This window comes from Falco peregrinus, chromosome 9 (assembly GCF_023634155.1).
Source record: "Falco peregrinus isolate bFalPer1 chromosome 9, bFalPer1.pri, whole genome shotgun sequence".
NCBI lineage: Eukaryota > Metazoa > Chordata > Aves > Falconiformes > Falconidae > Falco > Falco peregrinus.
Window position 1 is genome coordinate 8,095,346 of NC_073729.1, and position 12,434 is coordinate 8,107,779.

General features: G+C 40.8%; 1 protein-coding gene across 1 annotated transcript; it reads left to right on the forward strand.

Annotated features, from left to right (window-relative positions):
• Positions 1–1,895: 1,895 nt before the first annotated feature.
• On the forward strand, positions 1,896–11,698 carry PSMA1 (proteasome 20S subunit alpha 1). The gene is made up of 10 exons (XM_055814358.1): positions 1,896–2,044; positions 2,689–2,733; positions 5,585–5,686; positions 6,193–6,296; positions 7,161–7,249; positions 7,962–8,032; positions 8,945–9,074; positions 9,745–9,824; positions 10,710–10,814; positions 11,340–11,698. The coding sequence occupies exons 1-10, from the start codon at positions 2,042–2,044 to the stop codon at positions 11,394–11,396; spliced, it is 786 nt and encodes a 261-aa protein (XP_055670333.1). The 5' UTR covers positions 1,896–2,041; the 3' UTR covers positions 11,397–11,698.
• Positions 11,699–12,434: the final 736 nt, after the last annotated feature.

Genomic DNA, 12,434 nt, shown 5'->3' on the forward strand with positions numbered 1-12,434 from the left:
ACAACACTGTGGCCCTGTCCAGGGGAAAAGAGAAAATGCTCCAGTGGTAAAAGAAACGTGTCATTGGTCCTGCAGTAACACAAGCTGCTAGAACACTAGTTCGACTTTAAGGACTGTGACCTCAGCAGCTGGATACTTGTTTTTTTTTTAAAAAGAAAACATATGAATACAGTATTGATTCTCTTTTGTCTTCATGGTTGAGTCACACAATCCTATAGAGGAGTTATCATAGTAATATTTAACTCATTTTTCATTTACAACTATATAAAAATATTTCATATGGTCCAAAATAAGAGCTCCAGTAAGCAACTAATCTTTGTTAAGCTTGTAGTTTTTTATCTTTTTATCTTTGAGAGCAAAAAGACCCATTTAGAAATTTAATCACATCTTAGCTCTAATTAAGAAAGACATAGTAATATTGTTCTAATATTATTCATAATAGTGCTTCTCATGTAGCTTTATATAATTTCAGAGACTTCCTGTACCCTTTTTTTTTCCAAAACAGAAATGTAAGAGGATTTCCAGTCTGCTACATCTGATTAAGAGTGGCTGTTGTTTTACTCCTACCCAACTGCCTTTATTTGGTTTGGTAGGGTGTTGTGGGTTTTTTTTTTGGTTGTGTTTGGTTTGGGTTTTTTTTTGGTTTTCTTTTTTACCCTAATCTGCTTAGGCTCATAAGTTTTGTTAGCCTGGACACCGCATGAAAACTTCACTGCAGTTTTGGGAAGCACACATGCTTGTGATAAAAGGAGAATGACTGAAATACAGCTTTGAAACCTTGTAGTGGTTTTAGAATAGGTAGGATTGGACTCTGTAGCCTGCTAACCAAGATGGGTGCGACATATGCACGCTGGACAGAGATACCCTTCTGTCGACAGTGATGGATTTTAGCTCCGAGTGGAAAAAATAAGTGAGGGGGCAAATGGTACAAACCTAATACTGGTGGTTCTGTAGTACCCTTCTGAGGTTGGTGTGCATCTGTGCACAGATTTGGTGAACAAATTCTCATAGCTGTTTCAGAGGTAGCTTTTGTGAAGCTGGCAGCGGTGGGGGTTTGATTTTTTTAAAGTCAGTTTTTAAAGAGTAACTGGTGATTGATTTTATCCATATGTACTCCCCTCTGTACCTAAGGGTTTCATAAAACCTAGAGCATATTCCTAACAACGACCATACCACGGTGTTTTTTCCCATGCCCTCTTCATATCCTGTGACTATGAAGAACAAAGGCAGAGTTTTCTCACTATAAAGAGAAGGCAATTAATAGCACATGGATCCTATTTTACATCGGTGCCTTTATCTTCAGCAGTCTTTAAAAACCAGCAAAAAGGCTAACATCGAGTTTCAGTAAGAAAAAGAAATTATTTCCAAATTCCACAATACATGTTTTCCTCAAGTAACAGACTTTTTGTATTGCATGCAGGAATCTTTAAGAGCCGTTCTGCACCGTTTTGAGTAGGAGAAACACTGAACAGCAAGCAAACCGCGGTCAGAGCCGGCTTAAGGAAGCCGTTCGGGGGCTGCAGCAAGGAGCAGCTGCCAGGCGTTTGTCAGCTGAGGGCTGCGGACGCCAGGAAACGTGCCGCGACCCGAGCGGCGCCTCAGGGCAGCAGGGAAGGGCCGGCCCCCGTCTCTACTCAGCGGGGCGGCAGGGGAGAGCCGCTCCCCGCCTCAGGGCTCCCCGCCTCAGGGCAGCAGGGGAGAGCCCGGCGCTCTTCCCCCCCCCCTCACGGCTCCCTTCAGGGCGGCAGAGGGAGAGCCGCCCCCCTTAGAGCAATAGGGAAGAGGCCCCCCCACCGCCTCACAGCCCCCCTCAGGGCAGCGAGCCGCCCACGCCCCGCGATCCCTTCCAGACCGCGCACGCGCTAGCGGGTCCGCCCCGCGCTACATCGCTCGCCCGAGGGGCGGGGCCAGCCGCCGTGCGCTCGGTCGATGACTCGAGGTGCGACTAGCGCTGCCTAGGCGCTTTCAGACCAGAGCGGTCGCTGCCGGAGCGGTCCCCCCTCGCTGCCCCGGAGCCCGCGCCGCTGTCGGGGGAAGGAGGATGGTGAGGGGCGGCCACGGCGGGCCAGCTGGGGCAGCGCGCTCCGTGCTCCGTGCCCCGTGCCTGGGTTGCCGAGCGGGCCCGGGGGGAAGGGGGAGGCGAGAAGGAGGGAACGGGGCCGTGAGTAAGCGGTTCCCGGGCTGTGCGGGGTCTGGCTCGCCGCGGGCCGGGCCGGGCCTGGGCCTAGCTGCCGGGGCCGCCCGGAGCCGGGGGCGGCCGCGCTAGGGCAGGCGGGGCCCGGGGGGGTGGGGGGGCGAGCAGTGGCGGCAGAGCGTGACCCCTTCGGCCCGGCTGGGCCTGGCGTGACGCTGCAGAGAAGCCGGCCGTGGCTGCTGGGCGGCCGGCGGGGCGGGCCCCTGGCCGGGCGACGCCGGGGTTCGCAGCGGCCCTCCCCGGCGCGGGCACCGGCTCCTCGCCCTCCGGCTTCCCCGCGCCGGGGCTGCGGGTCGCTGCTCTGCCCCCTATGCCTGTGCTCTTGCCCCGGCGTGGAAAGAAACGCGACGGGGGGTGGCCCCCGTGGCAGGCCGGGGAGCTACAGCTGCACCTGCAAGGCCCTGAAAAGAAAACGACCCCAGCTGCACTCGGGAATGCTCTCCCTGCCTGCGTATTAGTTACACTAATGGATATTTTTTTTTTATTCCTTCTAGTTTCGTAACCAGTATGACAACGATGTCACAGTTTGGAGCCCGCAGGTAAAATCTTTATAAGCATGCTGACTGGCTCTTTGCGTGCTTTTTGGTTTTCCGTCACTCTCACAGCAGTGGTATCACGGTAATGCAGACTGTGTTCAGGTGCCTAAAGCTTACTGTCGTCTGTGCCCTTCTTGTTTTGTGGGCTGTAGGTGTCTAGAAGGCCGTTAACGCCTCTGAGCTGCTGCTGTGTGGGCCCTGTTACCTCAAAGTACTTAGGGTGGTTGCTTTCCAAATGTACTTATGAGGTACAAAATAGATGCTGTCATCACTGAGGGTTGGACTTGGTCTTTAAAGGTCCCTTCCAAAGCCAACCGTTCTGTGACCAATTTACAGACCTATATTAAAAAGTTGGTATTAAAAAGCATGAAACCAAGCTTCTATTTTGCCAGTGTTAGACTACTGCTAGTTCATTCTCTCTTTTATTCCCTAGCTAATATTGGAAAGGCACCATTCGGTTTGCAATTGGGAAGAACTTCTTTGGTTGGGGTATTTCTGTATTAAGAGCTTTACTGCTTGCAAATTGTTCAAAACAAAATAAAATTACTAAAAGTTAGTATTTAGTGCTTAAGTGAGTATATGCTGGCTTTTTCAAGTGTGGTGTAACAGCGCCTGCTTCTCTTTTTTGTGTGCACACAACTCTCTGCCGTGTAAGCCTGTACTGGAATGACTATTCCCATATGCTAATCTGAAGCATGGCATCTGAGATGCTGATTTTTATAGTATAAATGTGCAGAAGTTAATTTTCTAGATTGAAATGGTCACAAACATCCCTGTCAAATAAATTCCATATATAAAGCTTATAATTATAACATTGAGAGCTAGAACATTAAGTGGTTAAACGCCATATCCTCTTGTAGTGCAGTTTGCGTCGTGATTCAGTGAAATCTGTGCAGCGGTGTGTCCCTAGTTTCCTGTGTTGTAGAATGTTACAGAGGCTTCATGCTATCTGTACTTCAGATTATATTGAGATTTGCACTTGAGTTTTAAATATTATTACCTCTAAATCAGTTTCACACTGTGTATTGTTATTAGAAAGATACATTGTGCCTTCTAAAACTTACATAGGTTATATTGACTTCAAAACAGATACTCCAGAATTTTAAATGCAAGTGTCAATTCATGTTGCCTCTTCTCTCCATATGGACATTGTAAGATAGGATATATATGGAAAATCAAGAGTCTTGAAAATTGACTCATTTCTAGATTTAGCAAAACTAAAGATTTATTCTAAATGCAAATAGCAAATCGTATTAGTCTAAAGTTAATGTGTCGTTAGTTTGTGAGTTTGTATTACTATGGAAAACCTTCATGGTGTAGTGGTACTGCTTAAAAGATACAGCTTCAACACACATTGTAACAGAGCATATTTTATACTTTCCATCCTATATGAAGACAACCTTGAATGATTGGGTGGGTTTTAGTCAATACAATGATAGTTGTAGGTGGCTTTGAACTATTTTCATCCTTATTAATGACTGTGTTTCTCTGGCAGATTCTGTATCAGGAACTGTAATTTTAAATCTTTTAATCTGTCTGTTACTTGAAAAATTACTTTAAAAACTATAATATTCTCTTGAGACCTTTAGTAGATATTGTGAAGTCATTAACAACACTAATTTCTATTTTTTTTCCATAAATTGCCTTGAAAATGTGAAGTGTTGTTGTCTTTTATAAAAGACATTTAAAATTACTAAGTGCTGCCATTACTGCTCCATGTATTCTGGTAGGTGAGGCAGTGATATGGTACCATAATAGTTCTTGGTATTGTTAATAAAGGAGCGAAGAATAATGATATTGTCTTGGGGGATGTTTTCAGATGTTATTGTAAAGAAAAGGAAATACGAGATTAAAGGAGTTTCACACTTTTACAGCCTTGCAAGTCATTCATGAAAGTTGATAAATACATGTTGGACAGGTCACAGTGATTCCACACTGCTCTCGGGCAGGAAATATCTGATGTTACTGAAATTCCATTTATAACTTTGAATTAAATGGAACGTTAGGGTATTTTAAGCATCTGCTGCACTTTGTATTCCTCTATGTAAACCAGATCAAAACCCAAAAAAACTCCCCACCAACGTTGTAGAAGGTGATTTCCTGTAGATTATCCTCAGTACATTTTATTATAACAGCTACTGTGTTCCACTCCATTACAACTGGTAGGATGCAACTGTGTGCTGTGGTTAGTAATTCTGTACTTGCACAGTAGCAGTGAACATGCTGGCTATTTGACATAGGCTCATCAACTCAAATGCAAGAAATTAGCTACTTTGCTCTCAGTGGTTGCATTAAAAGGACATTGTCTTATTTTCCTGCAAAGCTCCTGGCTGCCTTTGCAGAACTTAATAGTGGGACTTAATAGTCTGTGAGACCTCTACTCCTCTTTCAGACTTTACTGCAGTTGACTAATAACTTGTGCAGAAGTTATTAGGGAATGATGGTGAGACACAGCAATTGCATAAGACTAATTTCTTGAGGAAACTCGATTAAAAGTTACATGTCCGACTTCAGCTGGAAGTTTTGTCTTTGTATCACATTGGGTCAAGTACCGATTCCTTTAAAGACAGTGACAGAAGTCTTGTGATTATAATCTCAATATTATTCGCTCTTTAGCTTTTCCAGTTTCTTTGTATGCAGTAGTGAGTGGCTCAGAAACGGCCAGATTTTTGTGGGTTAATGGTGAAGCGTTTGCAGAAGATAATTGAGGGAGTCTCATGGTTGTAGGTTTAAACTGTAATGCAGTTAGTGTACCTGTTGGGGCGGGGGGATCAAAGGTCTGAAAATCAAAAACCATTGAAACTTGATTTAGAGGATGAACTTCAGAATTATTACCTTTGGTTTTACTCTGTAGGGCCGAATCCATCAAATAGAATATGCCATGGAAGCTGTGAAACAAGGCTCGGCTACGGTGGGGCTGAAATCGAAAACACATGCTGTTCTGGTTGCTCTCAAGGTAACCTCAAAACTGTGTTCTCAGGACACTAATGTTAGGAGAAAAGTTTTGGTTTGGCAAATCTGTTTTGGGCAGTCTGAGCTTTTATGTGTAATGTAAATGCAATGCCAGTTTCCTTTTGCTTGAGTACCAGTATAGAGCTATAAATACTTCCAGTACCTGTGCAAAGTACTTTTTCACAAAATTAAGGAAATGAATGAAAGATTACTCCCCACCCCCTTTAAAAAATGTATCCCTTATTACTATTTTTTATCCATTGGTTACTAAGTAGTAAAACTATTTCTTTTCCCAAAGCTTGAGTGTGTGTCTGTCCTTTCTTTAGTTCTCACAGTTCCCTACTGAACTGGCATCAGATTTTTCTTGTCTTCTGTTGCAAGTTTATACATTTTTTTTTTTTATTATTGTTTCATGTCATATTCAGTTCTTGCTATAAATGTTAGCAGATTTCTCCACAGTGCTTGGCAAACCGTTCAGTCTGCTACATAGCTTTCTTCTTTTATGCGTAGAGAGCACAGTCTGAGCTGGCAGCTCATCAGAAAAAAATCCTGTATGTTGACAACCATATTGGTATCTCAATTGCTGGACTTACTGCTGATGCAAGGCTCTTGTGGTGAGTATCTTAGTTGTTGACATACACAACATACACAGTTCTGCAATAATGAGTGGAAAGTTCATTTGTAGACTATTGCGAATGAAATTTTCTGGTCAGCTAAGGATTAGTCTTAAGTTACTGCTCTGTTGTACTATGCCAAAGACCTCGGCATGAAATTCTGGCAGATCTTTAAGTAGTTGGCAGAAATCTCATTTGTTTGGCCCACAATTTTGCTCTTTGGTTTTGTTACTAGTAAGACTGTCTTGTCTGGTTTCCTCCGTGTGATGGGGTTTCCAAGCAGTCTGGGAAAGTGCATCACTTACTTCCCTCTAGCAGCTGCTTCTGTGTACGCGCATTTAAGCAAGTTATTAAAAACATACACTGCTGTATGCTTGGGCTTTAGAGTGGCTTGCTTTTTACCTGCTGGCCACATGGTTTCATCAGATGAGGTAAATGTACATGGAAGAAGGCATTTTCCTCAGTTTGATAGGAAAGGGCAAAAAAAAAGGCATAGGAGGAACTTCTGAAATAAATCTTAATTTCTGTGATATCACAAAGAAATGTTAGAATTTAACTGTGGCTTTTTTCCAGATGATCCATCTGTTGCTTGTGTGACTACTTTCTTTGCATTTGTATGGCTGAAATATTATAATACTCTTTCAAACCTGTGGTCAACTTTCTAAATAAAAATTATGGGTCATGATGAAATAAAATTATTTATTGCCTTTGGCCCTTTTTCTCAACAAGCAGAGCTGAAACAAAAATGCTTACCTTAACAACAAGTATTGAGACACAAACTCATTGTGACTTTGATCTGTGCATTAGTTTGGTTTTTATTCTTTATTCTTATTTTTCTGTTTGGGTTTTTTTTTTTTCTCCTAGCAATTTCATGCGTCAGGAGTGTCTGGATTCTAGGTTTGTGTTTGATAGACCTCTTCCAGTGTCTCGCCTAGTGTCACTAATTGGAAGCAGTATCCTTTTTCTTTTTTTTTTTACACTTGTAACACTTCTGTAGCTTTTTACTCCTTCGTGCATGTTCATAAAATTATTTTCATATATCACACCTTAAAAGGCATATTAAATTTAAAAAACCTGAAAGTTAATTTTTCTTTATTCGCATTGCTTGGGTGTTCTTTCAGAGAATATCCCATAACATACGCTGAACTGGTAGAGAAGCGATAAAGTGCTGTACAACGTTTTAACACCGTGCTCTTTGTCACACAGCCCCATGCCTTTGGAGGTAGGGGGCAAAAGGTGACTGCGCTATTCAAAATGTGATTGTTGCATTGTAGCTGCTTTGTCAGATTATTTCTTTTTTCCCGTGGTAATTTCTATCTTTGCATAGAACACAGCAGAGGCCTTGTGTTCTGTTATCAGGTGCCTAGAAAGAGTTCAAAGGGTTAAGAAATTAAACTAAGCTGTGCAGCATTAGGTGAACTGTTTGTATTACTTTGTTGAATGCACCACTTTATTTCAGGAAAGATAATTGCTAAATTTTCTTTTGGTGAAGAAGCTGGTGTTGCAAGTAAGTTGCAAGATCTTTTTCTCTTGAATGTGGTCTTCACTCCTGCGGAAAGGTTTGCAAGGACTATATAATGATTTTGGTACATCTCCGCTTGGCTGAGGTAAATGTTTTGGGTAATTAACATGTTATTTTGAGATTGTTTCCTTAGCTTATTTAAGAAACCCAGATACCAACGCAGCGTTATGGCAGAAGACCGTATGGCGTAGGACTGCTCATTGCAGGTTATGATGTAAGCAAGCTGTTTCCAATAGTAACTACTATTGATCTAGAAGAAAATGTGCTTAATGCAATTTTATACACCAAATGGGGAAAGATGGAAGGGATGGACTCATCAGTATTCTTTGAATAAGGAAATAATTTTCCGTAACTTACCCTAAACATAACATTTTGAAATGTTGCTTAATAGCTAATCCTACTTATGATGTGTACATTTGCAAAAATGAAAAGCTAATTAAGGTGCAAAAAATTAGATTTCTTTATGTTTTAAGAGATCAAAATGTTGATTCCACAATGGCAGTAATTATTTTACTATCGATTATGGAGCTTTACAAACTATTATTTTAAATAAGTTTTATAAAAAATGGATGTGGAAATCATTACTGGCCTCTCTCTTGTTTAGCAACAAGTTTGCTTAATGCAGCACACACAATGTCTGACCTCAAGAGTTTTTGATATGAGCAGGGTTGAAGGAAATTGTCGTCTTGCCTGAAGTCTTGCGTGGCATGGTTGAGTCTGCTGCAGGTTTTTACTTTTTTTGTAGATAATACAAAAGATAATATGAAGTGTAAAGTGTCTATTGCAAGCCATGAAGTAGGAAGCATACATATACACAGCACAGTTTATGGAACAGAAAAAGAAACATTTTTGATGCCAGCTATCCTGTCCACGTAAAAACGGCAATTTAATGAACAAGGTGTAAAGAACTTTTTTTTTTTAGATTTCACTTTAACAGTAATTTTGAAGGAATTGTATAACAGTGACATGATAAGCAATATAAAATGTATTTATGTGCATATATATATGTAAGCTATGCAATGTACCATGAAGCAAAACTGTTTTAAAAAATGTATTCCAGGAGCAGACTTGGTATAAGTTTATACATTTGTTTTACCTTCTGTGTGGGTTTTCCCTCTCTTTGTAGGATATGGGTCCTCACATCTTCCAGACTTGTCCCTCTGCAAACTATTTTGACTGCAAAGCAATGTCTATTGGTGCTCGTTCACAGTCAGCGCGAACTTACTTGGAGAGACACATGACTGAATTTACTGACTGTGAGTAATGAAACCCTGTCTTATCTAATGTTATTCATCAATTGTGCACTTTTTCTGCTACTGCTCTGTTCTTTTGCGTTAGTAAGACAGGAAGATAAATTTTGGGAGCCAAGTTTGGCATAAGTGTAAATCTGCAAAATTTTGGATAAAATGTTACAAATTTTCATACCGTAACATCTGGATGCTTATTACATGTAATTCAAAGAGAAGTTGTGCTCAGAAAAGCAGAGAAAACAGTAACAGGGCCTCTGCCCTGTTTAACTGAGGGAAAGTACAATTTTTCCGTATCAGAGCAGGGATAGTATGTCAGGGCCAGTATTTAGGTGGTGCATTTCAAATGGTGAATTTATTTTTGTATGAAATGGTGATGAAGAAGCTATTGAATAGCTGCTTGGTGGAGGGGAAAAAAGCTTTGATTATGACTTGTACTGGAGGCAAGGCAGGTGCCAAACCCAGATGCGTTCAACCTCACATGTAAGGAAGGGCTGTTTTTTCAAGGTGTGCTTTTTATAACCAGCTCTGTGTTTGGTACCAAAAAGAAGAAAAGCTCTGGAAGTCAAGTTAGCCAGGCTGATTTTCTAGTTGTCTACTAGGAATAGGAATAAGAGGAAGTGAGTGTCTAGAGATAATACCGTACAGTTTGTAAATGTCTTTCTGATTTCATTTTAAGGTAATCTAAATGAGTTAGTTAAACATGGACTGCGTGCCCTGAGAGAGACTCTTCCTGCTGAGCAGGATCTGACCACCAAGGTAAATACTAGGTTTTCTTAACAAGAGTATTTTAGTGCCACTGTTACTAGAAATTACTGTGACAAAATTTATATAAAGTATGTCTGGCACTGAAATTTGGAAGCTGAATGCTGGTAGATAATATCTTCTTAATTTTATGTCACCAGTGTACCTACAGTTTCCTTAATTATCTTGGATTTAAAAATTTTTGACAAAAATTGTACTTTCTCTAAATGAGACATTCTTTCCTTGGTTGCTTCCTCCCATTTTAAACTTTGATCGCCGTTAAAGTTGCATTACGTAGAACTGGAATCACAATTTGCGTTGTCAGCAGAGTCAGTGATTCACCTGGGATGTGAGGGAAGGTAATGCACAAGTAGTTGATTAAGTATCCAGCGTCAAAAAGTAGCAGAAATTCTGACAGTGAATTGAAGAGGTGTTGAACAAGAAAACTGTAAGGATGGCTGTTAGTTGGTGTTCTGCTTGTGGCTGATCTGCCCTTTTCCATTTTTAATTTTTTTTTTATACTTAGCCCTTTACTCTTTGGTTTTTAGAACTCTTAAAACAATGAAAATGCAAATTAAAATAAGTAGTTTTGAAAAATTGTGTATGTTTATTAAAACCAAAACAAATGTTGAAAGAAAGTGAAACCCTTGAAAAGTAGTTTTACTTACAAGATTTTGAAACCTGATAGCTTTTGTAAGGTATAAATCTGCCTCCCTTTCTGTTCCTAGTACGGTTTGCCAAAGGAGTTGTGTCTCAAAATGTCCTTTTTTCCTTAAGTGGACACAAACAGCACAATGAGTCTCTTTATCACTGGAGGAAACTTTGATCTGTTTCACAAGCAAAAGCGAGAGTTATTTGCAGAAAAATGCTTCTCACTTCTTTCAAAACTTTGCTTAACAGAATGTTTCCATTGGAATTGTTGGCAAAGACATGGAGTTTACCATCTATGACGATGATGACGTAGCACCATTCCTAGAAGGTCTTGAGGAGAGACCACAGAGAAAGGTGTGTGGTTCAGATACAAATAAATAGGCTTTGTTGAAAGACACCATTTTGTGATATATGACCTAGCATAGTTATGTTTACTATGTTTAACTCTCTACTACGCTAGTAGAGTTTTAGGAATGTGATTTTTTTTAAAAAAAAAAAAAAAATTGAAGTTGCTGTATGAAGACCATATAATATTAGCTGGAGACTGGGATGCTTATTAAGTCAAGTTATACTGAATTGGTGCCAGGCTGTTCCCATGCCATCTCTCTTCAATCAAGTATGTCTGTCTTTGACCAAATACAAGTTTTCACTGTTTTTGCAACAGTGGCTACATGTTTCTCACACCTGTGGCAAGATGCATCCTTAGTCTCCTAATGACCAGCTCTGTCCTGCTCCACGCTAATTTGGGTAACACTACTTCGTAAGCTGTTTGGTCACGTGAGCTGCATTTACCACTCATGGTGCTGAGGCCAGGATAAAGCTGATTTGCCAGGTGTTGTCTTCTGCCTTCCTAAAATATTTATTTTTCCTCTCTTTAAGCCTGCTCCGCCTGCTGATGAACCTGCAGAAAAGGCAGAGGAGCCAATGGAGCACTAGTTGGTGGATAAGTTCCTTCGTGTTAATGTATGTCTAAGTATACAGGAACGTTTATCAATTTGTTGGTAACTTTATCCTCACCTATATGCGTTTTCTGCTGATACGTTCTGAGGATTACTCTTAAAAAGAAAGAAACCAACCCACCTATCCTTAAAAGGTAGACAGGACGTCATAATTGGATGTATTTTCTTTGACGAGAAAGGTGTAATCATTTTCTAAATAGTACATGATACTGTTTTTTAAGAAAAAGCATACTGTCTTTAACTTGTAAGGACAAGTGGAAATAAATCACTTTCTTGGAATCTGCTGTGGGTTTGTGGTTTTTTTAATCTGAACAACTATTCAAATACTTCTGTCATATGAAGGTGCCATCGTGTATTTGACCATTTGTCAGAGTGAGCATTTACTTGCTGTGTATAAACAGGGTGCCCTAGGAAACTATGGAACTGAGAGAACTTTAAAAGGCCTACAAACATACAAAATCGTTGTGGAGCCAGTAGGATACAGCGTGTTTCCCCACGTTGTCTTGTCATTGTCTGGAACTCCACTTGCAAAGACATTTCTGGTGACGAGTGGTTAGCAGAAGCATTACAGGCTGGAGAAGTGTGAAGCTGCCAACCAGCTTGTGTGTTGGTTTTTTGAGTTCCCTGCTTTAGTAAGCCCCAGCTCGCTTGGAACCCAATTTTATCGCTTGCTTGCTTTAGAGCTGCCAGCCAGCCATGAGGCAGCAAAGGGCTTTTAGCTCACCGATGGCCTACAGTGAAGTTACAAGGGTGTAAAATGGCTGCCCGTATTTTAAGCAAAATGAGTTCAGCGTAATTTTTTTTTTTCCATGTTGGATCATTTTATTACAATTCTCACTAATGAATACGTTGAAAAGGATAAGAAATTTTTGGCGTGGACTCGGGGGGGTTTGATATCCTGCTCAATGTACTTTTTTTTTTTTTTTTTTTTTAAGGCAGAAACCTTGCATTTGGTATTTATTAATTAATAAAGCATGGCGCTGTTTGGAACAGGCTTTAAAATACTGTGTTGGAT

Bases quoted from the DNA above. Each gene is read 5' to 3' on its own strand.
- PSMA1 (XM_055814358.1), top strand. The intron at 2,734-5,584 runs GTAAAATCTTTA...TTTACTCTGTAG, and splicing joins TCACAGTTTGGAGCCCGCAG to GGCCGAATCCATCAAATAGA. The intron at 7,250-7,961 runs GTATCCTTTTTC...AGCTTATTTAAG, and splicing joins AGTGTCACTAATTGGAAGCA to AAACCCAGATACCAACGCAG.